The sequence below is a fragment of the Xiphophorus couchianus genome, chromosome 11, assembly GCF_001444195.1.
Source record: "Xiphophorus couchianus chromosome 11, X_couchianus-1.0, whole genome shotgun sequence".
Lineage (NCBI taxonomy): Eukaryota > Metazoa > Chordata > Actinopteri > Cyprinodontiformes > Poeciliidae > Xiphophorus > Xiphophorus couchianus.
Window position 1 is genome coordinate 10168760 of NC_040238.1, and position 26578 is coordinate 10195337.

A 26578-nucleotide genomic window follows, 5' to 3' on the forward strand; every position below is an offset into this window, starting at 1 on the left:
ATTTGGAAAATGTCTGAGTGAATATGATATGTTTGATGTTTGGATCAAATTTCTAGGCAAAAATTAAAATAGACTTGCAACATTTTTTTTTTTGTAACTTTGTTCCATGTATGATCAGAGGAACAATATTTAAATATATTTTCTTATAAAATATAAATTTTAAACATAATGCGAACACGGTCAGAATTCTGTTATTTGTCAGTTACCAGATATCTTCTAATGATTCCAAATCTGATTTTAATAGAAATGTAATGTGCCTCCTTATTACAACATTTGTTTATGAATATTTCAAGAAATGTATCCAGCCAGCAACATTTTCTCAAACCTTCTGTAGGAGAAACCCCACAACTACGAGTTGATGCAAAGTTCAAGTCTGAATTGATTTTGCGCTGATTTAATCTCTTGATTGAACAGCAGTTAATATTTGATTGCTTATATTGATAAGCAACCACATTTTTTGAAACTCTGTATTGTACTTTGAGCCAAACAGTCTTATTGAATTGGACTGTCTGGAGGTTCATACTATAATTGAGTTCAAAAGTTGACCTGGCTGAGTGGCTCCTCTGGCTTTTATGTCCACTTGAATGATGGTGACAGTAAGAGTGTGCTCGTGCCGCGGACGGCCATACTTCAGCCGCAGCAGAATTTCAGCCAGATCATCTCCCTCCCTCTCTTGCCATCAGCTGTGATTACTTTGGTAAAACAGCTCTGCGTCGCAGAGATCCAATTTTCCTAATGCACAGCCTTCACGCACACACACACACACACACAGCATGGTTATTGATGAGGCAAATGGGGAGGGGGGCAACAAGGGGCACACACACTGCTGGGAAATGGAGAGAAAGAGAGAAGGCGGTAGTGGGAATGAGACAGAAGTTGGACGTGGACAAAGACAGGGACAGCTGGAGAGGGAAGGAATGGCGTGAAGGAGGAGAGGAAGAAGAGGGGATGGCGAAGACATGGACATCCAGATGTGTGAAGTGTCCTTTGAAAATGGAGCGGGACATCCAGTTAAAGAGGTAATAAAGCAGAGGACATAGAGAGGGGGACAAGGGAGGAGAGGAGATGCAGGAAGGAATACTAATATGGCGTCTTTTCAGCGTGGAGGATGAAGTATTCTGGAGATGGTGAGGAAGTACAAAGTTCCTTCAGGATGTGTTTACCGACCGTTCACTGATGTCAAATGCTAAAGGGGAACATCAAGGAGAAAAGACAGCGTGCCGGTCAGAAGACGCTCCAATGATAGGAAGCAAGGTGAAAAATCTCACTCCTGCTGCTCAGGTTGGATCTGGACGGTTTTGGGTGCAGTTTCTGCAAAGATGCATTCTCCACATATACGGGATCAAGGGGAAAAATGAGAATCTAACTGGGCTTTGAGAGCAAATGACAAACAAAAACCATTCTGCAAAAAGGACACAACACAACAAACCAATTTTCAGCATTCCAGTTTGCTTGTCAAGGATCAACACCCTTTTATTGGTCATTTCTCCACAGTTTCTGACAGGAACATTTATGAACATATTGAGGTTTGAAGAGACTGATTTGGACATTTTAAGGCAGAGCATATTCATAACTATAAAAGCTCTGCAGGGACATGCAACAACGCAATAACTTCTACAGAAATCATAACCGCCAAAGATTTTTTCAAGATTTTCCATACTTGTTTTTCAAGAACTCCTCTTGATAAGCTTTAACTTAAAACCTCTCATCAAATTCCTAATTATTGCCATGAATTAAAAGTGGGAGAGCCTGTATTCAGAGAACTTTCCCTTAAGATAAACATTTGTATGTGTATGTCTTCACTCACACATTTGGACAATCCAAACTTCTAAAACCAGTCTGTAGATCCGTGTTAGAGACATTTTGCTTTTCTTCCTAATTTTTTACAATTTAGTTGTCCCATGATTGTTCAGCATCCACTTAACGGTGCGTCTCTTTCTAACCAGAAATTGGTCTTTTTTTGTCAAATGTACAATCTCAATTATAGAGATTAAGAAGGATTCTTTAAGGGACTTGGGACCTATTTTATGTATTAATCCCTCTTTAACTCTGTAAAATACGTCCTCACTTTGGGTTGAGCATCTCCAACCAGGCCAGAAGTGGTTGCAGCATGGGACTCAGCTGCTTTAAGTCTTGGAAATATGACAGTACAGGCCACAAAGGTAAGAAATACACACAGTTGGCATGTTAATTCCCAATCCCTCCCAAACTCTGGCTGCATGTGTGTCATTCAACAAGGAAAACATTTAAATGCTGAGTCAGGAAGTTTGGGATTCTTGTCTTGTGTGTCCGTGTGTGTGTGCATGTGTGTGTATATACATTGACATTGAGAGGGACAGAAAGCTAAAGATGATGGGGAAATAGAAAGAGGACAGTGTTTAAATGTGTTAAGCCATGGTGGGCATGTGAAGGTCACATCTACTGTTCTGCTTTTGCTTCCTACAGATCAACAAAGATAACCAAAGTAAATAAAGAATGCAGTTTTAAAATAATGATTAGCTTGGTGAAAAAAGCTAACCCAACTCAAACTTTGGTAAATCATGAATTTAATGTGTTTAAGCATACTTCAGTTCAGTTTCTTTAGCCACTGTCATTCCTGAAAGCTGTCAGACCTGTAGAAGCAACAAATCATTTATATACACAAATTATGGTAGGTTAAAAAATCTCAAAAGTAGTACATCATTCCTTGATCTTAAGACATTCAAGATAAAAATTACAGATAAAAAGCAAAGTCAATGACATTTAAGAGTCTGGAAATGGTGACAAAAGCAACAACTCAGTAGTGAGAATTGAGACCCTAAGCCTTTCTTAAACATTGAAGAAATGTTTAAGAAAGGCTAGAAAGAGTTCAACTGTGTCTTCCTCAGTAAATATGTAGTCTTATAACTGTTACAAATTCGGGAAAACCCGGGGGGGGGTGCTGCCCGCAATGACGCGGCTCAGGGATTACGTGACACGCAGCGCCGTGCGCAGTGCCCTAAACTATGTAATGTGTTTTGAGGCAGTTGACCAAAATCCCGGACGATTTGTAAATTCCCCCTGGACATCTTTTTAGGTCTGAAAAGTAGGACATGTCCGGGAAAAAGAGGACGTCTGGTCACCCTAATCTAAAGAGAATTTTATTCTGGACATTAGCTTCATTAGCTGAGTAGGTTAGCCAGAAAGCTATCACTGAGCATGACTCAAAGCAGAAACAGTCATTAGAAGAGTTGAGTTTGGTTTAACATTAGCTTTTGAAACAATTTCTAGTAATTATACTGCCTAAAAATGTTTCTACATATAATAAAATGCAGGTTTAAAAAAAGATTTCTTTTTAGCATACTGCTAATGTAGCTACCTATTTGCTACAAATAAGACCAAAATTATCATTATGTTAAATCTCAGACAGGAGGAACTGATTTATGATGATCCCCACTGAGAAGAACCTCTTCAGTGAAAATGTCTGATTTATATTTAGGTAACAGAGACGTGCTGGCCAGTCCAGGATCCTATTTCTTCCTATCTAACAGCGCCGGTCAGGGTGACGAATGGTTGAAGAGCCTCAACAAGGGAGTCTGGATCCCTTTCACAGGTGCGAACTCTCTAAAACACACAAGATGGTTCATGTGTTCACTGGTATTACTTGGAGACCCTAACACTGAACATTTACTGACTCTTACAAGCTTAACAAAAACAGAGAACTCCAGTCTGATTTTAGGATTTATCGTAAGGGAGGGATTTCTGTTTCCGTTTCAGGGGTTTTTGGGCAACGCCTGGAGGAGACGGTGCTGTATGAGCGTCGGTATGGGGTGCGCTTGGTTCCTCTGGTGGTGGAGCAGTGTGTGACATTCATCCGTGAACGTGGTCTGCATGAGGTGGGCTTGTTTCGCCAGCCTGGACGCGCCAGTCTGGTGAAAGAACTCCAGGAGGCTTTTGATTCTGGTGAACGGCCGTCTTTTGACAGGTTCCGCTCCTTCTCTTTTTTCTTACACAGATTTCAGATCACATTAAAGTCAAGTAAAGTCAAGTTTGTGTGTATAGCACATTTCAGCAACATTGGCAGTTCAAAGTGCTTTACACCATAAAAAACCATAATAGCACAGTAACCAATTCTGAAGCTAGCAATAAACTTTACATTTTGTTAAATGCCAACATCAAAATCATGAATATGTCGATTAATGTGCCACTTACAACTAATCAAAGTCAACTCTAAACAGGTGGGATTTTAGCCTTGATATAAAGGAACTCAGTATTTCAGCATCTTTGCAGTTTTCTGGAAGTTTGTTCCAGATGAGATAAGCATAAAAACTGAATGTTGCTTCTCAATGTTTCATTCTGATTCTGGGGATGAAGAATAGACCTGAACCAAAACACCTTAGGGACCTGGAAGATGTTCCAGATTATTTTGTTGTGACAATGTGTTTTGAATGTATTTTCGTAAGCCATTCAGTGATTAATAAGCTGAAAAAAAGTATTTTAAAGCACTTCAAAAACACCCAGAGGTTTTTTTTGGGCAATAATTGAATGTTTTTTGGTAATTGAAAAATGACATGTTACAAAAACCTCTGGAATGTAAGATCCTCTCACCTGGCAACCCCAGTGTAGTCCAATTTATTACCTAGCAACCCCAGTGAAGTGCAGTTTATTACCTAGCAACCCCAGTGAAGTGCAGTTTATTACTTAGCAACCCCAGTGGCATTTAGCATGTCATCTAGCAACAAAAGCAGAGCTCCAGTACATTTGGTCAGCTGGTTTTACCGCTGTATGTGTTGTACTCTGACTGCTGGAAAAGACAAATGTTACTATCCAGAAACCACTTGCTGCATTCTTGTTGGTTATGCAAGAAGCTCTACTTCTATTATTCAAAGATGTATGGATGTATAATTGTGCATTTGTTTGCAGTCACTTTGAAGTGTGAATGTAACTTTGAGTTGGGGGCGCGTGGCGGTTTAGGTAAGGAATCTGATGTGTTGTGTTTTGTCTGCAGCAGGACAGACGTCCACACTGTGGCGTCACTGCTGAAGCTCTACCTCAGGCAGCTACCAGAACCTCTGGTTCCCTACAGCCACTACCAGGACTTTCTGCTCTGCGGTCAGAAGCTATTAAGTGACCGTTCAGTGGTAATCACTCAGTGCCCCACACCACACCACAGAGACTGATGAAAACACATTGCTCAGATTAGATTAGGTTTAATGAGTGTTTTATTTTAGAAAGGTTCCTTCGTTCTGTTTTATCCCTCAGGGTCTGGAGGAGTTGAAGAATCTTCTTCATGAGTTACCCGTCGCAAACTTCAACCTACTCAACTTTATCTGCCAGTATGATCTGTCTGACTTCATTAGTTTTGACATTTTTGGTGATTAAATCAAGGCAGATTGTTTCAAAGTTGGGACCAGCTTCTCTGTTTGTGCAGCTCATGAGGAAGGGATGTGTGTGCAGGTTTCTGAATGAGGTCCAGAGCTGCTCCAGCAGTAATAAGATGAACGTCCAGAACCTGGCGACCGTGTTTGGACCAAACATCCTTCGAGCCAAAGCTGAAGACCCACAAAGCATCATGGGAGGTAAACTGGCAATAGTTCATTTCATAGTTTTTGCTTATTTCAAAATACTGCATGATAGCAATAATTTCTTTCTTCATAACAGTTTTTCAGTGATCTAGAACAAGCCAATATTTTTTACCCCTAAATTAAAAGCATAAAAGGTAAGAAAATCTGCAGAAATCATGAATTTATTTTTTGCAGACTTACTCTTGATGTGTTTACATCATTTTTCCATTTTTCTCAGTTGTCAGGAAACATTAGTGTCACTGATAAACTTTGTCTCTCATGGTTGTCTTCTTAGGTAGGAGTTTATCAACCCTGCAGGTTTTCTGTCAGATCAGGTTCTGAGTTGGTGTTAGTCGATTGCAAAACTTTGTTCTTCTTGAGGCTTTTATTTTATTGATTTAGAAATATGCTTGGAATCTTGGTGATGTTTTCAAAAGGCTTAGCATCTTCACTGTCAGTCTTCTAGCTTACACCTGCAGATTTTGGGTCAAAACGGTCAATAATTTCATCTATTTCTACAAAATGCCATACCATGATGCTTGCACCTGACTTACTCCTGGGTTTAGAGGTAATGCTCAGTGCTTTGCCTGTTGGAATTATCTTCCAAAAACTTAAGTTTACTTCCTTTTGACATGTTGGCGGTTTTGATCCAGACCTGAATATATTCTTATTCTATCTTGCAACCAGTACTTGTTAAAAATTATTTCAGCTCCTGCTTAAGTTTAGGATATATGACCTTAAGCAAGTGCAACAACATTTTCTAGCTTTGACTTCCACACAAAGGTTCTTCTTGTCTGTCTCCAAGCTGCAAACCTGGTCCAGGTGCTCATGTCAGAGCTGATCAGAGAACATGAATCTCTGTTTGCCAAGTTCCCTCCTTCTGCCTGCTTGCATCCTTCTACAACGCCTTTGAAGCAACCCCATCTCCAGCCACCGCCCTGCCTTCGCCAGCTGTCTTTGCCTCTTATTGCAGACCACTCCAGTGAATCAGGACAACCAGCCGCACATGCAGACCACACTAGGTAAAACCCAAGGGTTCAGTCATTCAACCGTCAGTTGGCGATTAGTCGTTCTCACACAAGTAGAGAATAATAAAGGCCTCTGAAAAATAGAATTCAATGGAAAAGTTAATTTATTGAAGTAATTGAGTTTAAAACCAACCACAGCGTCACCATGACCTTCAAAGCACTTTTTTAAACATCCGCCAGTGGGCAGGTACCTGGTCCTGCTGGAAAGTGAAATCCGAATCTTTATAAACCTTGTAATCAGAGGAAAACTTACAAAAGACATTTTGATTTAAACTTATAATATGAGAAAACAGTTTTGTTCCACTGGCAGAGTATTTCACTTATAACTGCTAATTTTTCATCAATATATAGGAATTATTGACTTAAAACAAGCTCCTATCTTGTGCTGAAAAACTTACTGTAAGTTAGTTTTGTTTTATTTCAAAGGTACTAAGATATTTGCAGTGGAAACTAAACCAACAATACTTAACATTTGTGTTTTTGCAGTTTCTCACTTTTGAGGTTCTAGTTAACATTAAAGATCCAAAATAAATGCCTCTGTGCAACACAGTTTCAGTCTGACTTCAGTATGAGTTGTCTTTAATAACTTGAAGTTTCTTCCCTGCAGTTGTATCTTCTCTGCTGCTGGTAAATCAGACTTGCTCTCTGGTCAGAAGAAACACCTTGGCCATCGCTACACTTCCTCCCATCCAGAGAACTGCTTCTACCCCTTGCCTTCTTCCAGTGAGTCCATCAACCACCACCCTGGCAGGCACCAAGGAGATTTTTACAAGTACCATGCTGGGCAGGGTTCATCTTCTGCAAATGCTCAAGCCACAACAACCAACCCCCAGCTACAGGCTGAAAGCTCAAATCGGGGGGCAATGGGATGGCAACGCCAAGAAAAGGCAGCTTCTGCCTACTGGAGCTGTAGTGGAGCAGAGGAAGAGGCTGATATTCCTGAAGCAGCCAGTGGGGGGAGCAGTCAAGCACAGGAGGACAGTACACCCTCTGTCTATGACAACCTGGATAGAGCCTCTTTGTCTCACACATTGGAGAATGTTCCTACTGAGAACTTTGATTCAGATTCTCCAGGAACCAATGTTGGAATGTGTGAAGCAGAGGTAGATCGAGCGGAACTGGGGAAGGCAGGAGACTCCTCTTCCTCATGGTCTTCCTGTGAAGTTCTACCATTAGATGAAAGCAATGATGACCTGGGGGTCAGTAGTCCTGATATCCCACCAAAGAGATCCAGAATGTTGCCTCTGAGTCAGAGAACAGAACAGGAAATTTGTGATAAAGATGCTCATGACGGCAATAGTGCCAAGCAACATCCAAGCTCCTGGGCTTCCTGTTCTGTCATCAGCATCAGCCCTCTCAGCACAGGGAGCTCAGAGGTCTTCCTCCCCTCTGGGGCTCCGGATCTCCAGGTTCAAGAGTCTCACGTAGAATCGAGGGACACTAATTCTCTGCTGGCCAACCTGAGGCAGCAGATGACTCAGCAGAAGGCAGAGTACCAAAACAGGATTGAGAGGTATTACTTTTCCGCATTTTTAAGGTCCATACAATTTCCATCTGGCCCCTAACACTTACCCTAAACCCCTACATTTTGACTGACAGACCCGCTCACCAGGACATGCACGTTTACAGTTAACATTAATTACCCCACTGTTGCCAACTCACTGATGTTCTTGCTATATTTAGCAACATTTCAGACAAAAATATCAGTATCGGCCACAATCAGAGTCGGTGGGTCAGGCTTTTTAAAGATTGGTAATCAGCAATTGGTCAGAAAATTGCAATCAGTTCACTCCTAACGCAAAGGTGCTGCAACAAAATTAAGATGTAAAAATATACAAAAGTTTAGGAAATCTGAACACTATTCTTTGTAAATGAAGAGGTGCAACACTTTGGTCACTCCATGTCATTTATTGGTGGATTACAGGTTGGAGCGCTGCAATGACGTCCTCGAACGGCAAGTTGCCGTTCTGCGACTCAGTCTGGAGCAGCAGAGGCGAAGCCAGAGCGTGGCGGAGATCAAGATCAGAAACATGGAGCGAGCCAAGGCAGATGCAGACCGCCGGAACACCACCCTTCAGAGGGAGATGGAGCTGTTCTTCAGGACATATGGAGAAATAAGGAGAAGAGGAGGAGATCTGGGAAGAGCTGGCGGAGGAAGCATCTGAAGACTGAAAGTTTTTCTCAGCAGGAGTGAAGAAGGGAAGAAAAAAAGCTGCAATTAGCATTGGACAGATTATGTCAAGATGAGTTAATGGTATGAAAACAGAAACAAGAACATCACGTTAGTGGAGGTTCACGTTATTAAAGGTCAGGTCTGATGGCATTTTTTTTTTTTAGAAATTTGCCTTTAAATCTCAAATTAATTCTTGTCTTCCTAGGCAACTCAGGCAGCACACTGAAGCCTGTGCTGTACGATTGAGACTCAGTCAGTCCCATGTGTCTCCATGTGATAAAGCATCAGTTTTATGTTCCACATACAGTCAAAACTGTACGCCTTTATTTACTCCAAAAAGCCCAGACTGACAGAATGATGTACAAAAGATTTAACGTGTCGGCGTGACCTACCTGTTTGGTTAAAACAGTTAACATATTGACATTAAAGACCATTTTGCTCTTTACAAAATCGTGGTGGAAATGAAATAAGATTCATAAATTATAATATGTAAAACTGAAATTATTCCAACACTTAATTCATTTTGTTTTTAAGACATCTTTAAGAATTATGGTTAAATATTTTTAGTTCCACCTTTACTAATTTAAGGGCACATTTACAAATCTATAAGGTCCCAGAACTCCCAACAAAAAGCAGTAAAGAATACACAACTACTGAACTTTAAATAGGTGGGGGTCCACTGTTCATTGATTCATTACTCACAGATTCTTCAAAGGTTACTTTTGATTATTGTGGCCAATGAAAACCCAAATTGAGCTCATTAGAATGTCTTATACTATAGTATAAATAATAAAACTTGGTTAAATGACATAAATGCTGACATTCTGATTTCTTGAGACGTGAAAGACCTGCACCTTTCATATCACATCCACCTGGACTCTCAATATTTATGTCGGCGCATTGTCATTTGAAACCTGAAACCACTGTTTTCCGCATGAAAAATCTTTTCTAATAAAACCTATTTTAATCCACTTTCTTTTATTAATTATTGCCAGTTAATCTGACATGAATTAAATGAAAACTGAAAGCAGGTCTCGTCACAGGAGGATGAGATCTACTGTGAGCAACGTGGAAATGATCTTTGTCATGAAGTGCCAATGAAATTTGTTAAAATAAATTTTTTTTAAACCAAAAACAATAAAGCTCAGACTTTTTTTTCCCCAGAGGATGAAATATTTATTGTCAAACTGTGCCGGCAACGTGAACTAAACTGTACAGACACTAAAAAAATCGAAAAGAAAAATAAAATAAAAATCACTCAACTGACAGAAACTTTCTACCAGAACTGAGCCACACCTACAGACAGAACATCAAACTGTGATGCTTCAGTCTGATGAAAGGGGGAGAGTGACACACTGACCACTAAGCACCTGTAAACACAAGTACTATGGACTCATCTTTAACAAATGGAAAGTAGATACATCAAATATCAACAGTTAGTGACCACAGAGAATGACAGCATCTGAATACGACCACAGCAGTTACAAGTGGTAAACTTTCAGTATTTTTTATTTTATTACATCAGAAAATAGTAATAAGAAAAAAGGGTTCACTTTATGGTCAAAGGTGCCAATAAAAAAAAAACCTAAGTTCTTAATGAAGATGCTTTGCATGTGTAATCTTACAGGAACGTTTATATATAATGTTAGTCATCATCTGCAAATCAGCCCAGCAAATAACTTAGCTAAATTAAGATCACTTGGCAGTAAGACCATATTTTGTTATTTAGGGAGAAAATATATAAAGTGTTAAAGTTATATATGTATATAAAAAAATTTTGTCAATAAACAAATTCCTTCAAATGCAGCCGTCAGTAAAAACAATGGAGAAAAGTGAGTTCAATGAGTGAAAATTTCACATTTCTTTACAAGAAGTTTGAGCTCAGGGGAGAACAGATCTCTGATTTGAACTCTGAATGTCTTCATCCTTTTGATTTCTAACTGGAATAATGTCTGTAAAGCTAGAATATGTTAAATATGTACAATGAAAAAGGAAGAAAAAAAAACTTAAATAATTCAGCTTAACCTTCCACAGGGCAGGAGCCTGTCAATTCTTCCTGAGACAACTTTTACAATATATCTGGAATATTTTTGCTCTGTTGGTTTGATCACCACTTAAGTGGTTCGACTTCTTCATCCCATCCTGCTTGGTGCCTCATTAACAAGGCAAATGAAAACAGTTTCTACAGGGGATAAAGTGCATTGTTACATCTGGGACCATAATCGCGTTTTAACTTCAGCTGAACAAAACAGCAGGTGTCTGTAGGCTGACGTCAAGTTGAAGCTTTTATATAACAGTTTAAAGAGCAGAAGGTGAAAGAGACGATTTGATTTTACACACAACATCAGCACATATAGAAATATTTAACTTTTTTTCTGTTGAGGTGTTTGTGGCGGACATGTTGGAAAGTTTATACTAAGTGGTTACGGCTCAAAGGTCCCATGAAAAGTGATTTTCTTTTGGTACCCAGCAAAAATAGTGACATGAATACAACAGAGTTCAGTAGGCTGAAAACAAAAGAATCACGATAAATGTAGCGAGCAGGAAATCTTTCAGTGACTATTTTGACCTTTTGTAGTTTTGGACTTTGTTAGCTATCAAGTCAGAAGAATTTTCCTCAGAGTGCTGTCAACATGACAGAGTATCTGGGCTGTTGGAGATAAAAAAACAAACAAACAAAAAAACCCCTAATTTCTGCCAAAAAAACCCCAAAAAACTTAAAATCTTCTACATTAATGTTAAATATTTGCAAGAAAAAGAATGAGATATTCTGGGTTTGGATTCGCCATGAACGCCTCAAACAGGCCTTGGATAAACGCCTAAACAGTGAGAGGAAAGCTGCATGGAGTCTGAACTCTGGAGATGTTCACATACAGGAAACATTTACGACTGCTGCATTTTCTATGGCAAATGTCTGATTACATAAAGTCAGCAAATACATCACAATTTATGCTCTTAATCGTGTAAAATTACTTTTTTCCCCTGTGTTAACATTCGACATGGGAGAATATCTAATTGTTTTCTCATAAATATGTGAAGATAATTTAAGAATTTCTGAGTTTGGCCACATTATTTCTTCCACTCCATTTTTTATCTGCAACGGCCCTAATGCTCAGTAATATTGCTCAGGAAATGTGACTCAAATAACATCTAACATAAAACGTTATTTTGGTTTGATCGGGGCGTTAATGTCATAAGAATCAATGGAAATAAGACAAAATATAGCAGAAATAGATTACATTTGACATGTGATTTGACTTTTTTACGCACCTTTATCTGCTTAATTCATGAAAATACTTGACTAAAAATATGAAAAACAAAAAAATGAATAAAATACATGTGTGTGAAGCAGGAAGGGATGAAGTGAGGGTAAATGCCAATGAATTAATCCAAAGATGAAACTATGTTTTTCATGCTAACTATTTTTTGTAAAATAAACAAACAAAAAAAAAAAGCTGGGTAAAAATTGTCAACATAATAAACAAGGTGACATAAACCAAAAACATGAGGGAAGAAAATATTGAACATTATTTTTTACAGATTAGCTAACTGAAGCTAACTATGCTGTAGCATGAACCCAGTCTGAGCTGCTGAACGCCTGAACTGTAGAGCTCTGCTTCTGAAAAACTTTCAGCTGGAGTTCAGCTCACCACTTGTTTGACATTACAGTTATGACAGATGGTCAGAGTTCTCAAGTTCCAAACTCAATGTATTTCAATAAATTTTGAATTCCTCCTAAATAAATAAATCAAACCCAGGGGGGTTTCAAATGCTTTCACTCTGACTAGAGTTTATTCTATTAATGATATATAGAAAATAGAAACATGAAATGAGCAGCAAGCACAAAAAGAATGTCTTTGGAAATGCTAAGACTCATGTTTCTGTTTAACCTGAACATTAAGAGACTGTGAACAGTAAAATGAGGGACCCTGGGGCGTTTCTTTCATGTCATGGGACCTTGGTCGTATCGACGGCGTTCGTCTCAGAAGCCGGACGGCGTCAGGATGTTCATGTCTCGGTGTTTGAGCTTGTGGGGCCGCGCTCCCTGCCGCCGGCCCTCCACCGTGGGGATCTCCATTTTGGGCGGGGACACCCTCTGGGGGTTGTCAGCCAGTCGCGTGGCCTGCGACTTCATCACCTCCATGGGGGTCGGCTTCTGGGCTCCACGGTACGCCTGGATGGCAAAGCCTGCTGGGAGAAAAACGCAGCAGTCAGCATATGCAAAAACTCAAATTGGGTCATCTTTCAGTGCAGTAGCATTATTTTTAAAACCATCAATAATCACTTAAAAGATTTTACTGAATCATCTTTTCTAGATTGTTTTAATACAAATTTCAAGCAACTTCTAATTTGTCATCGATGGTGTTCTGTTTCCTTCAGGTATAAATACGATACGACACAGGATTGCTTATTTTTACCACTCTTCAAGATGGGAAAGACAAGAGAAACTGGCCTGTAAGGAAGGCAGATATGTCAGAAACTGATTAGAAAGAACTAGCGACTGCCTCCAAACCACGCATCTCTACAGACCATCTGGAACTGCTTTGCACAGAAGAAAGCGAGCGTTTCCATAAACAATTCATGTAGGTCTTAAGTCACTTATTCATAGAGCTGTTTAAAAACAACCAAATCTGATTTAAAAAATAATTATACTGTTCATCCAAGATCTTATCTCACTCAAGCAGCCAAACAGAGGATAAATGTAACACTGAATGTCATCTGCATAGGAGTGGAAAAGCTATGACTCACTCTATTCTTATTTAGATGCATTTTTGAGCTACGTTATATCCCAGAGCTGAAATTATACATTTCTAATCCCCGTGTTTACTTTGCAAATAGTGCATTATTATTTGCTTTGCACTTTTGTAGCAATTCTTGTTTTAAAATGTCTCTAGCTAATTCAAAAAAAATACTTATTCTGAACTTAACAAATTTAAAATCCCACAGGAAGATAAACAAATCTCAAATAATCCCAAACACATCCAGAAGCGATCATTCCCTGATCACCTACCTAGAGTCATTCTGAAGGAGAGACTTTAGGTCTCCAGTTCAACCATTCCAGATGCTACCATCTAACAGCAGCTTCTCAGCAGCGTCTGCTGGTGTTCATGTGTTTCTGTAGAGGGACGTTCTGCGTCACTCTTTGCAGGGGCCAATGACTGACAATGTGAATGTTGATCAGTGTTTACCGCTAGTCTGAAGGTCCTGCTTTCATCCTTTAACCCAGAATGTGGCTGTGAATCTGGGACAGAACCTCAACCTACTGATAAACCACAGTTTTTGTAGGTCTAAGACCTTTTTAAGACCATTATGAATACAATTTAAGATCTGCATCATGACAGAAATGTACAAAAGAAAACTGAATATTTTACACAGTAGTAATGCTTAGCTGTTTTGCACTGAATGAACATATGGATAGGCAACAGAAGTGAGCCAGAGGCTAAGACGAACGTCCTCCAGGAAACTAGCGATAAACTTACACTAGTTTGCTAGATAGCACATGCATGCTAGCAGCTAGTTAGTGGTAGCCTCAAAAAGCAATGAGGATGTCTGCGCACGACTAAACGTTTCCTCGACAGCAAAATCCTGCAAGAAAAATGAATTACGTAGAACGCACGACAGAGTCCTGCCACCACGAAATTAAGACCTGCAAATTAATGCAATTAAGGCCAACATGCATATCATCACCTTCTTAATATAATGGTCTATCTTTGGCAAAAAAACAACAAAAAAAATTACCACCTCTTTCTTTCCTAAAGATGTTTAAAGCAAAAGAAAAAAAAATCACTTTTGGCAAAAAAATAAGACCATTATTTTGACGATATTTTCTACTGAATTTGTGACATTTTAAGGCCTTAGTTTTAGATAAGCAGATTTAGGACTGACTAAGGATGCGTGAACACCTTGTGAACAGATCACTCATGCTGGACAAAATGAGTTTGTGTTGCTAGAACTTGTTTCTGTTGTATTTAAGCATTTGCACGCCTTTACTGTTACCTGCAGCAGAACCATCTGGTCCCACGTCAGAGGCTGAACTCTGGACAGGAAGTCGAGGCCCAAACACGCCCCACCGCTCGACCGCTCCACCTACGCCTGGATCTCCCGCCGCTCCTCCTCCTCCCATGTCCACACTGCTGTTAGAGGAGCTGATGCTGACCTCTGACCCTGTACTCCCGAACCAGCCTCTGCAAACCAACACAAACAGCATGCCAGCTTTCAGGCCCTTATCCAGGTCACGCCTTTGCACAGAAGCAGGGCTCAGACCACAGGAAGCTGAAAGCTGCATGTGTACCTGCGCTGCTGCTTCGGCGAGCTGTGCGGAGTGTTCGATGGAGTGGACTGGGCAGAGGAGGATTTCTCTTCTCTGGCCTCCAGGCTTTGAATCTGCAGCTTCTACACAACAACACAGAGGTATCTGTTATCTAACATTGCTACATCTGATACAGATCTTTGCCAAAGCATTCAAAGCCTTTGGACTTTTCCACATTTTGGTACATTACATAACAAACTTTAATGGATTTTCTCGGGATTTTATGTGACAGAGCAACTCAATATGATATGGAAGGACAGTGAAAGATTTTTTTATTTTTTTTTTATTTTTATTTAACATTCTGAGAATGTGTCTGCTTTTATTTTCAGCACCCTGAGTCCATTGAACATGAATATTTTGCTGAGGTTGAAATCTGCCAGACTCCTGTTTGCAAAATATGTTAAACTCAGTCAGATTCAGTAAGAGCAATTTTGCAGCTTCTAAATTTGATATAGGTTTGAACTTTCAAGCTAACCCCCCATAGTATTTATGGATATATGTTTAGGCTGTCTATCCTACTTGAAGCTGATCAAGTCTTTTGCAGCCTCCAATAACAACCAGGGGTCTGAACACAAATGTGCACCGAGACTTATTTTATAATATTTGAAAACTATTCTTTATTTGCCTTCCACTGCAAAAGGAAAATTTCAACAGCAAGCGGATGAATTCAAATAATAATAGTTCAAACCAGGCAGAAAATACTGCTGGAGTTGCATTTTTTAGCTTCACTAAAGATAAAATACTTCCATCAAATTTGGATAAGTAAACTCCAACAGGGAAAAAAGAAAGGAAAATAGAGGAGGATGTTACTACAGACCATGACGCAAAACAATGAGGAGTTATATTGTATATCATTTAATACCATAAAGTCTTACAGAATCTCTTCATATACAAAAAATGCTTCTTCCATTTCCACTAAACACTCCACCCGAGTCAGAACGTAATATCTGCCCATGACTCAAACGTTTGCCTGACAGAAAAGTCCTGCAAAAAAATAAACTACATAGAAAATACGAGATCAATACCTCTGCCAAGATGAAATTTAAGACCTGTAATAAACATATATAAGGCCAACTTACATGTTTTTGAATACTTTTAAGACATTTTAAGGCCTTAATTTTGGATGCATGTATTTAAGATTTTTTTTAAGGATGTGCGGCCACCCTGTTCATGTGATCTGCAGCTGTGATTGGTCAGCTGGCCTGTAAAGCCAGCATATAAAGCACACTATTGGCTCCTCATGTTTTCTTACTGACGTGCTGATCTGACCTGGAGGGACTCGGGGACTCGGTGGTGGTGTCTCGTCTCCTCCGCTGTCAGGCCTTTGTGTGGAGTGTAACTGGTGTCGGTGAGGCCCGCCGTCTGCTCAAACTTGTACATGCTTTCCTGAGTGTGCTCTGAGGGCGGACGACAATACATTCACTCTAGTGGAAAGCTGCTTGATAGCAAAATCTACTTTCATGTCTTAATCAAATAGTCTGATTTAGAAAATATTCAGATAGCATGGAGAACTTTCCACCCTAATAAAGGATCGTTACATAGATTATAGGAGCTCCAACTTACTGGTTATGAGAGAATTCATGATGATGGACGAAGCCTTAGTTTTCACCACAGCAGGAGCCTTGAAGAGGCCGCCATCCTGCCCGGCAGCCTGTTTGACGGCGCCGCCTTCATCCTCCTGTAAGGTCAAACAGTCAGACTGAAAGTGGACCTGTTGGGAAACGATCAGGCGTGGAAATGGAAACCGTGTTTTACCTCGGCCAGCTGGGAGAACTTCCTCTCCGGTATTACAGGCCGCCTCCACAGGTTGTTGATGCTGATGTCGTGGGGCGGCGTGGACATGGGGGCCTCCAGGTTGTCGTCGTAGCTGAGGGCCCGCCGAGTCATTCCGACGGGGAGCTTCATCCCACCCATCCCAGAACCCTCGATGGCTGCAGAGATAAGTTCATATTTTCTCCTCTTTCACTGTGATATTACTTCATCTCCAGAATGGAGAGATTTCACTGTAGCAAAGCGGCTCCGAACAAAGTGGACAAAAGCTTAAAGTTAACATTAATGTTTTTTTGTGCTTGGAAACTAAATATTTAAAGGGACTGAATCACTTGAAAGAAAAAAACCCTGAAACTTCTGAATAAAGGCTCTAAAAATAGGAAAATATCCAAAGACATTTTGTTCCATTCTTTTCAGATAAGAAATAAACAGGGACATCGTCTCCAACTCAAAAAATGTTGGGATGATGATTTTCCGAACCAAAATCATCAAAAACAGAAATATTATCTGAAGCTCATCTGGATGAGTTCAAATGACAAAAATGTGAAAAATGATAAACTGATGGCTCCTTAGAGGAATATTAGTTTGCTATAAGCAGACAGACTAAACCTATTAAGTTTCTGATAAAACTGTGGTGAACATGGACCTGAAATAAGTCACTGACAAGGAAATTCTAACGATTTATTTCCTCAAAGAGTTTGAACTTTTATATGTTGAATTGGTTTATTTACAAATAAATATTTTTAAAAAATCAATTATGAAAATAAAATGTTAAAACACAAATTTAAAGTTAAAAAATGTATTAAAAGTCGGCTTTGTAGCACAAAGAACAAAGCAGAGTTTCCTCTAGGGTTGTAAAACTCAGCTTGGAACAACTAACACCTCCATCTCTCAGGGAGTCCTGCTGAGAATATCTGTCACCTCCCTCTTCCAAGGAGGGATTAGGAAGAAATCAGAATTAATGAACACACAGAAACATTATCTAAATGTAACTACAAGGCTACATAATACAACAAATATTTGATAATACTAATAATACAATTTACCCAACAAAAATAAACCCCCCGGCCCCTACAATAATTAGTTTATAAATTGGATTTAACCAAATTTAAAGAAAAATCCATTGTAGAAATAATCTTACCTCCATCTGACAACTTAACTTGAGACAGACGGATCTTATCCTTCCTAAAATAACTCACTTTGCTTGTTTTATTGGGTGTCCTGACCACAGAACAATTTAAAAGCAAAGTTTCAACATATTCAGTTACACATGAAATTATGAATACTATCTGGTGACATGGAATATGATTCAGTTAGGAAAATAAATATTGTTCAGTCACAGCAAAGTTAATGGTTGGTTTAGGTATGAGGTTGCAGGCGGTTGCAGCTGTAGGTTCATATGAGGTGCAGAAGCAGTTGCCAAGTTTTAAAGCTCCCATCCGAGGCGACTGAGGGACTTTGGTTTTGTTGATATTCAGGTCAGAATATTCCCACAGATACAAACATTAACAGAGCAGTGAATGACCTGTGGTAAATCTCTGCAGAAAGGAGGAGTGATCATGTTCAGTAAGTCAATTTAAAAAATTTTTTCAGACCAAACTAAAACTTGCATTTGTGACCAATATATATATATATTTTTATCATTTTATACAAGTTAATATTTCCTCTTTAATAAAACCCTTAACCTAATGAGAATTAAATGAGCCTTTATTGTTTGGTTTTTGTTACATAAGACGTAACCTAAAAAAACAAAATAAAAATAAAGTTACTGAGCATGGGCAGAGCACGTACTGATTTATCAATTTAAAACTGACCTTCATTAATCCATATCAGTACTCACCTGGTAAGTCACCAGAACCAGACATAGCTGCAGTTAGTTAATAAACAAGTTGAGTCAGGGGAGAACCTGAAAGGAATGAAAGGAAACAGAGAGAGAGGCGTTGGCTTAAATCTGTCTGACTTCTAAACTGAAATCAGACCAATTTCTGTTTAGAAATCACACTGTATTTCCAAATAGACCATAAGTATTAGACTTATGTAATAAATCTAATACTTAGACTTGTTACAGCAGTACAATCACGTCTGAACATTTTCGTAAAAACAAAAACAGGAGCTAAATTGAGTAAATTTATTCAAAAGTGCAAATTCTTGTTGACTCTGCACAAACCCCTTCTGGCACAAGAGCAGCATTCTCCTGTACAACTTCACAAGGCTCGAGAATAAAGACACAATGAGCTTTGACCTTAGTGCAATCTAGGGCTCCAAATAAATACGGAAATAAACATTTTATTGCCCAAAATGCAACAACACAGCATTCCTTTAGTGAATGCTAGATGAATAGTAGCAAAAAATGCATGAAGGTTCAAAACTGGATTTTACTTTTAAGCTGCTGCATATTAAAATTTCTTACACATCATTACCACAACTTTCAGTTCTCAGGAAAAACAAATTCCTTACATGGGACTTTTGTATTTCAGTATTTTCCACATAGGACACATATTGTGTTTAAGAGACCTACCTTCCAGTTTTGTTGCTCTGACTTGGGCTAGAAGGAGTGGAGGTAATTGTTATACTGGTCTGTGGGACGAACACAAACGCCTCTGGCAATGCATTGTGGGAGAGCAGCAATACCACTGACGCACCTGAGGAGACAGCAGAGAACAAAAGTGAGTCGTTCCATTGCATAAATCCTGCAGAGGACAAACAACCACTCAGTGTTTCGCCCTTAGAGCCAACGGCAAAGCGGACAACCAGAGTATGGGCAGTAACACACAGCACGCCACTCTGTGCTCACCATCACTTATTGTAGGGAAAAGATTGAGAAAGCAGCTGGAGGAAGTGGAAATGAGTTTCCTGTCTCCCAGTTCAGCCTCGGCAGACAAAAGACTTAAGTTCACATGGAAAACCGATGACAAACTCGATCAAAAATGGTTTTACCGGCACAAATTCAACTGCTAAAGATTGTCTCGATTTTTGGTAGCTTGTTAGAGTTCAAGGGAAATTAATTATTGCTTTGAAATGCAATTGTATGCAGCCGGTTAGTTGGCCTTCCACTATTCTTTATGTAAAAACTTCATAAAAATGTTGCTAAATAAACATTCCCAGCAAGAGGTTGAGAACAAAACAGCAATCACAATGTAAGTATCTTTGGTTTCATTGCAGTGTTTTTTTTATTTATTTATTTTTTCATCAATTATTACATTCTGCTGTGGTTTCCATTGACTTCTCTCTCCCCCAGTCTAATGCCTTTTGTATTTTTTTCTTTATCAATTTTTAACTGTAGAAAAAGTTTCATGAGGAATAAAAAGGTATTTAACTTTTTATTAAGTTATCTTACGATTAAAATCCACTTTTTATTGTCTACAAATATGGATTTTCTTTCTTGGGTCAGTTGGTATTGGAAACACTGCTGCCTTGGAGCAAGAAGGTCTGGTGTTCGAATCTCGACACGGGGTCATTCTGGATGGAGTTTGCATGTTCTCCCTGTGCGTGAAAGGGTTCTCAGTGGGTACTCCTGCTTCCTCTCTGAGGAACATGTTAGTACGTGTGGTGTGACTGTGACTTCTGTCAAATATTTCAGGGTTGAATTGTGTGCAGTGATCCAGCATCTGCATCTAAAAATCCCCTCACAAACCAATCACTAGCCTTCATGTGGGCCAAATTACTTCGAAGAGGGTCCAATTCTTTCAGAAACAGTATGTTAAGAAAAGGGTGACACATTTCTTGCATAAACTTGCGTGGAGCCAACAATGAGACAGCAACTCAGATTGCAGAGGACAGAAGATCCACTAAAGCGTGCCATGGCAAGGGAAGCTGGTGCCGTTATTAAACCCTTATAAAACAGGATCACTGCAGCCAGGCTTTAATGTGCAGACGTGCACCTCAAATTAAAGACATGTTTGGATCAAGAAGGCCTTAAGGCAAATATTTCTGAGCTAAAATCAGCTAAAAAAAAAAAAAAAAAGACAACAAACTTGAAGGTCCTGACAGGGTCACCTGTTTTAACAATCCTTAACCAGACTGCATTCAAAAAACAGCTAGAAGAAGAAGCGCTGCTGTTATTGCTTCAGACCTCTCGTTAAATTTCCGTTTATTTTATTCCATCTAATGTAGCCGACATTAGTTATACGTCGTTTAAAAATATTGTCAAGTGTACGCTTCTACGAAGAAAAATCCGATCTAAAACACTTGTTGTTGGGCATCGACAGTATAACTAGACTCGAAAATGATATTTTTACCCACTCAAAAATGAACATTAACTGCCAACGCCGCACAAGACCGACTGCAAACTGACCATTTACGTTGCAAAAAGTCAATTTCGTTATAGTTTTGCGCAGAGAATAGCGGAACCTCCGCAACGCTGTGCTGAAAAGCAGAGTACATCAAACAGATAGTAGGTAAATATGTCTGAAAACGGCATTATTGGCGCATTTTGCATAATTCTCTCTCACCTGAAGTAACAAATGTATCAAAGCAAAGACGCAGACGTCGTTAATACGCCGGTTTCGATTCGTAGGCTGGCCTTGAAACAAAGCAGCTGGGCGGCAGCCATTATTGTGTTTGCAGACGGAAAAGCTTCCTCATGCACTGCAGGTTTGGTTGGTCTCGCTGAACATCGCGAGAAAAATAAGTGTGCGTGTCTTTTAGCTGTTTGCCGAGATAGTTGTGAGATCTGCTCCGTATTAAAAGATGTAGCGTGTGAATTATTAAAAAAATATTTAAAATATATATTTTAATTTCGACGATATTTCAAACAGAAACAGGTTTTTGCGTCCAAGCTGTTCTAAAAATATTTCCCTTGTGAATTTCTTTGGGTTTCGTTTTTTTTTTGTCACATATAATGTTTCAGATAATTAAAAAACGTTCAACATCAGACAATAACCTAGACAAATATATCCAGCCCTAATCATGATTGCCCCCTTGCTAATTGATCATGATTAATCTTTATTTCAATCAGTTACATGCCATACAGAGGCCTACGGAAGAGGATTGGGGCCACCGAAAAAGAGAAAAAGAATTCTGATTTTTAAAAAAAAAAGGATTCTGAGATTAAAGTCAGAATTCTGACTTTAATCTCAGAATTCTTTTTTTTTTCGGTGGCCCTAATCCTCTTCCGTAGAGGCCTGATTTATTGCCTTAGTCTGAATATGAATGCTTCTCTATTTACCCTTAACATGCGGCTGGTACAGCTGGATTTCACCACATAGGACAGTTAAAGGATATTCTAGTCCTATTCTACTCAGATTTGAACATAACATAAAGTAAAATAAGGATCAGAAAAAGTAGTAAAATAGAAAACATTGTAGAACAGATGAGAAGGATGTCACTGACATCCTTCAGAGTGAGAAATACAGCTAGAAAAGTAATTTTTAAATATTTGGGACTGTTGTGACTTGACCTGAAACAGACTCGCCACGACCTCTAATGTGTGGCTCACACACAGTTTTTTAATTTTTGTTTGGGAGTTTTCGATTTTGCCTATGGGAGAAAGACTACGCCTGGACATTCTTCTTGCTGCTTATAGCAATATAATAATAATAACAACAACAACAACAAAATTATCATTATTATACATTACATAGTTATTATTATATTTAAACATTATTATTATTATTATTATAGTATTTACTACTATTTTTTGTCTCTAAATAAAGATTTTCTTCCTGTCTAAAAAGCTGTATTCAGGCACGAACCGCCACAGGGATTTCGATAAAGCAGTGGAACGGGCTCTTTGCACGTACGGCGCTGAGGTCACATCCGCTGAGCGAAATGCGGCTGACTTGCTTCCGCTTTGAGTGGCCATGACCGCAAGGAAAGAAAATAGTATTTCAAAATCAATTTCAGCAATACCATGAACACTGTTGTGTTCCACGGTGCACGGCGTCTTCCAAATGTAACGGGCGTTTAAGTTTTCATGAACTTCCAGGCGATCCTGACTTAAAAAGACGATGGCGCACAATTTCACGTTAACACCGGGTAGCAAAGTTTTCAGCCTTCACTTCACTTCACTCTGGATCAGCTTCTTCAGCCTAAAACTGCTGGTGGGAGAAGAATGGTTAAAGGAGCCGTCCCTGCGTTATTTCAATGGAACAACCTCTGTGTTCAGCCTGAAAGAGCGAGTGTGTGGGAAGGAGAGAGCAGACCAGAGCCAGACAGCCGAGCAACTGATCGGCCTGTGCAGTGCACTTCTGCAGATCACGATTATTGCTCTGTCCCAGAACAAGCTGGCAATAAATGAAAACGACAAAAGAAGAAATAAAAACGCTAATAAACCAGATCGAAGAACCGAAAATCCAATCTACCTTTGGATTACAAAGGTTCGCAGGGTCTGATGACGACATCCGATTTTACACAAGGTAAGCTTGTACACCGCAACGAACCTTTGTCTTTTTAAAATTTGGGTTACTCACCCCACCTCTGGTTTGTTCATTAAATATGTCTGAACTCAAAAATACAATAAACAAACTTACATTTCGTCTTAAAGTCACACTTGTTAGGTCACATGCGTCATTGTTCAGAAGTGTTTTGTATTTGCTGAACCTGCTGCGCTATATGGAAAATAAAAAGTATGTAATGTTACTGAAAGTATTTTGCATTTTTTCTAACATAAAATACAAGAATTAATACAATCTACTGCCGTAGTTTCAAAAGATTTTCAACTTTCTAAATTACATTTTTTGGAGGCTTGGTGGTCGTAAATTATTTCCATTCTTTAACAGGTAAAAGTTGTGGTTACTTTATCCACTTTTGCATTATTAAAAATAATCTGCAATGTTACTGTGTTGTGTACCAATAGATTTGCAAGTTATGGTCACTTCATTATGTTCTGGGGGCTCATTGAACCTTCTGTCCACAAAATGATTCTCTCATCATTGTTATGAAGGGTCATTTGGTAAGTAATGACACTTTTAATGCAAAGTTTCTCTGAACGTTACATTAAAAGTCCATCAAAAGTGCCAACTTTGCATTAAAGTGTCATTATTTACAAAATAATACAAAGTCGGATTCTTTATTAACCTGTGTTTGTCTCCACCTGGCGGCTGAATCAGATTATGCATGTTTGTTTTTCACCTCTACTGAAATTTCCAGCTTCTGTTTGTGGCTATTAAAGTGAGTTCGTTATTTTGCCTTTGGGCTTGAAGGAAACAGTGTGAAGTAAAGTAGCATACATGTAAGAGGAAATGTGCCTAGCCATTGTTGCATGTTTTTTTTGTGTGTTTTTTTTTCTTTTCTTTTATTCATGCGAAGGTAAATGTAATATCTTCGCAAAGAGTTTTTCAGGGCGTTGCCAATAATCAGGCCGACATGCCTGAAGTTGTGTGCTGGGTTCCACGGTAAAAATGTGTCTCTGCGCCTCCCTCCTTCCCTAACATTTGCATTCAGAGCAGCACAGCTCCTCCCTCATGTTTCAGGTTATCCTTCACAAACAAGTCACTCCTCCAACCGGACTTTCCTACCCAGTCTTCCCAGCTGAGGAGGAAATCAGTCAGTGGCGAATCACCAGTTTGCAGACAGAGACACCCCACGGAGGAGCTCTTTAGAATCCTGCGTGTTGTTTTTTTTTCCTCACTTCGTGGACTCTCCCAAACTTTTTTTTTTTTTTGCTGCAGCTTCGGTTGTTTTCCTTTCGGTCCGAGCTGCTCTGCTCCAACGTTTTGAGTCAACATGTCTCACCACACGACCCAGAAGTTTCACACGTACAAAACGATGACGTCCGAGCCGGTTGTCCAGTCGACCCAGAAGTTTCACACGTACAAAACGATGACGTCCGAGCCGGTTGTCCACACGACGCAGAAGATTCACACGTACAAAACGCTGACATCTGAGCCGGTGGCCACGCAGGTGTTCTCGACCAGGTCGATGTCACCGGCGTCTCCGCTCCCACAGGTCTCTCCGGTGTCTCCGGTTTCACCGATACAGTTGTCTTCGGTCTCTAATGTGACTACGCTGCCGGTTACCGCGATGAACGGCTCCTACGGGACAATGCGGTACCTGGTTCCGGTGCAGCAGGCCATGCCCCAGCAGAACTACGTGTTCATGCAGCAGCCCATGATGCAGCAGCCCGTGTTGCAGCAGGCCATGGTGCAGCCGATGGTGCAGCCCATGGTGCAGCCGATGTACCTGCAGACTCTGCCCCGTGTGAGCAACAGCAGCAACCATGCGACTGAAATGATCTACCAGCAGCAGCAGCAACAGAATTTTATTACTGAGGTGAGCGCTTCCGTCTTTCTCCCTCTAAAGAGAGAATCACTAGAAAATGAAATGTTGCTCTGAAAACTTTCAAACATTCGGGCTAATATTTGTTAGTTCGAGCAAAAGTTCAAAGGGAACATGAATGATTCAAACTTGCAGTTTTTGTTTATGATTTAAGGTACATATTTGAGTATAAAAAATGATCTTGATCAAATGTATGGCAACTTTAACAAACTTTTACTGCTTTGGACTTTGACTTATTTCGATGAACTGACTAAGAAAAGTGGAGCACATTTACGTCACATGCAACCTCAAATCATGCTGCCTTCACTGTCCTGTAGAAGAGGGAAATCAAATCTCTTGCTGATGTAGATCATTTTTAAACATGAAATATTGGCCCTATAAGTAAAACTATGTATAGTAAGTAAACAGATACTAATAACAGATGTCATAAAAATACCAAAGTCTCAAATACAGGTTTAATATACACTATTTTCTGAACATTTAGCAATTTATTTCCCTTGGTTGTGGTTCCAGTCTCTGTTTTAGTCGATCTTTTTAAATACAGACAACTATGATCTTTGAGCATCTTCCTGTTGATGCATTTTACTTTTTAAAATCGTAACCGATGTTTATTACCATCTTTATCCCCGTGTTTGTGTGTTTTGTGAAGGTGCAGGGACGTGGCTGGTGTTTGTTTGGTCATGTGATAGTAATGCATGTAGGATTGTCAGGTGTTTAACTGAAGCAGAGGAATGTCAGCCAGGAGTGTTGTTGTTTCATACATTTGTAGTTTTTTGCCGCCTTTGACCAAACTTGAACAAGGACAGTTTTGGATCCACTTTGACAACTGATGGATTGAGTAATAGTTGACGTAATATCAAATCGAGCTGATCTGCAAGGAAATGTGCTCATGCAACTTCAAAAAGTAAAACGAATAAATATGAGGTTTCTCAGATTTGATTTAATTTGATCAAGAGTCATGACCACGTACGAAAAGAGTGACCAAACCAGAGATTGGAACCACGAGCAATGGAAATGAATTGCAAAATCTACAGAAAAGATGCTGTTAAGTATCAAAATTCATAAATAACTAGACATAAATGGCTAAGTGGTTAACACATGGCAATGATATGGTAGTAAGGGACAAAACCCTGGGTATAAAATGGGTTTGTAAATTGGAGAAAAGGCAAATTGATAAACAAAAATAGCAATTCTAAATGTCATTGAGACGTAGAGGCTCTGGTCAATTCATGTTAGCTCTGTCTGCTAACATGGAACCAGAAATATGAGAGGGTCCACATTACGAACCATAAGTTTGAAAAGTGGATACTAATGTCCTGGATGTAGCCATGACTACAGTAAGATAGTTGAGTACAGAACAAAACGAGGAAAGTGTAAAAAAGTGAAGGGATAAAATAACCAACACCCAATCTAATCTGGCATATGTCAGCAACCATTCCAGACTCTAAGTAAACAGAAAGGAGTCTCAACACTAAAACCAATTATTCTTTAAGGTTTGTATGAATAGTAATGAATTCCTTTTGTCTTCAAATTCCAAGTTAGACAGATCAACAGAAAC

At 39.4% G+C, this 26578-nt stretch overlaps 3 protein-coding genes across 7 annotated transcripts in view; 2 read left to right on the forward strand and 1 right to left on the reverse strand.

The window, feature by feature from the left end:
* Window positions 1-3436: 3436 nt before the first annotated feature.
* Window positions 3437-10728, forward strand: LOC114153089 (rho GTPase-activating protein 24-like). Its single transcript, XM_028031393.1, has 8 exons — window positions 3437-3571; window positions 3736-3943; window positions 4967-5099; window positions 5221-5294; window positions 5416-5537; window positions 6328-6544; window positions 7158-8063; window positions 8475-10728. Exons 1-8 carry the CDS (start codon window positions 3439-3441, stop codon window positions 8713-8715), a joined length of 2034 nt encoding a protein of 677 aa, XP_027887194.1. The 5' UTR covers window positions 3437-3438; the 3' UTR covers window positions 8716-10728.
* LOC114153090 (putative monooxygenase p33MONOX) lies at window positions 10215-21408 on the reverse strand. 2 transcript variants are annotated; one of them, XM_028031395.1, is made up of 9 exons: window positions 21255-21408; window positions 19322-19445; window positions 18644-18709; window positions 16789-16964; window positions 16597-16711; window positions 16303-16430; window positions 15016-15116; window positions 14721-14908; window positions 10215-12914 (listed from the first exon to the last, which is right to left on the reverse strand). In XM_028031395.1, the coding sequence occupies exons 3-9, from the start codon at window positions 18666-18668 to the stop codon at window positions 12706-12708; spliced, it is 942 nt and encodes a 313-aa protein (XP_027887196.1). In that variant the 5' UTR covers window positions 18669-18709; window positions 19322-19445; window positions 21255-21408; the 3' UTR covers window positions 10215-12705. The 2 variants fall into 2 exon arrangements, with proteins under 2 accessions (XP_027887196.1, XP_027887197.1); XM_028031396.1 differs by having other exon boundaries at window positions 10996-12911.
* Window positions 21409-24235: 2827 nt separating this feature from the next.
* pof1b (POF1B actin binding protein) overlaps window positions 24236-26578 on the forward strand; it is a 36601-nt gene continuing 34258 nt past the window's right edge. For 2 of the 4 annotated variants that reach the window (XM_028030998.1, XM_028030999.1), the window contains exon 1: window positions 24236-25014. In XM_028030998.1, coding sequence (XP_027886799.1) covers window positions 24469-25014 — 546 coding nt within the window. In that variant the 5' untranslated portion in view covers window positions 24236-24468. The remainder of the gene's footprint in view (window positions 25015-26578) is intronic. The other 2 variants (XM_028031001.1, XM_028031000.1) reach the window with 2 other exon arrangements.

Bases quoted from the DNA above. Each gene is read 5' to 3' on its own strand.
- LOC114153089 (XM_028031393.1), top strand. From the start codon at position 3,439: ATGTCTGATTTATATTTAGGTAACAGAGACGTGCTGGCCAGTCCAGGA. The intron at 3,944-4,966 runs GTTCCGCTCCTT...TTTTGTCTGCAG, and splicing joins GAACGGCCGTCTTTTGACAG to CAGGACAGACGTCCACACTG. The intron at 6,545-7,157 runs GTAAAACCCAAG...TCTTCCCTGCAG, and splicing joins GCACATGCAGACCACACTAG to TTGTATCTTCTCTGCTGCTG.
- LOC114153090 (XM_028031395.1), bottom strand. From the start codon at position 18,668: ATGTCTGGTTCTGGTGACTTACCAG. The intron at 16,431-16,596 runs GTAAGTTGGAGC...GTCCGCCCTCAG, and splicing joins CATGAATTCTCTCATAACCA to AGCACACTCAGGAAAGCATG. The intron at 14,909-15,015 runs GTACACATGCAG...GTTGGTTTGCAG, and splicing joins TCGCCGAAGCAGCAGCGCAG to AGGCTGGTTCGGGAGTACAG.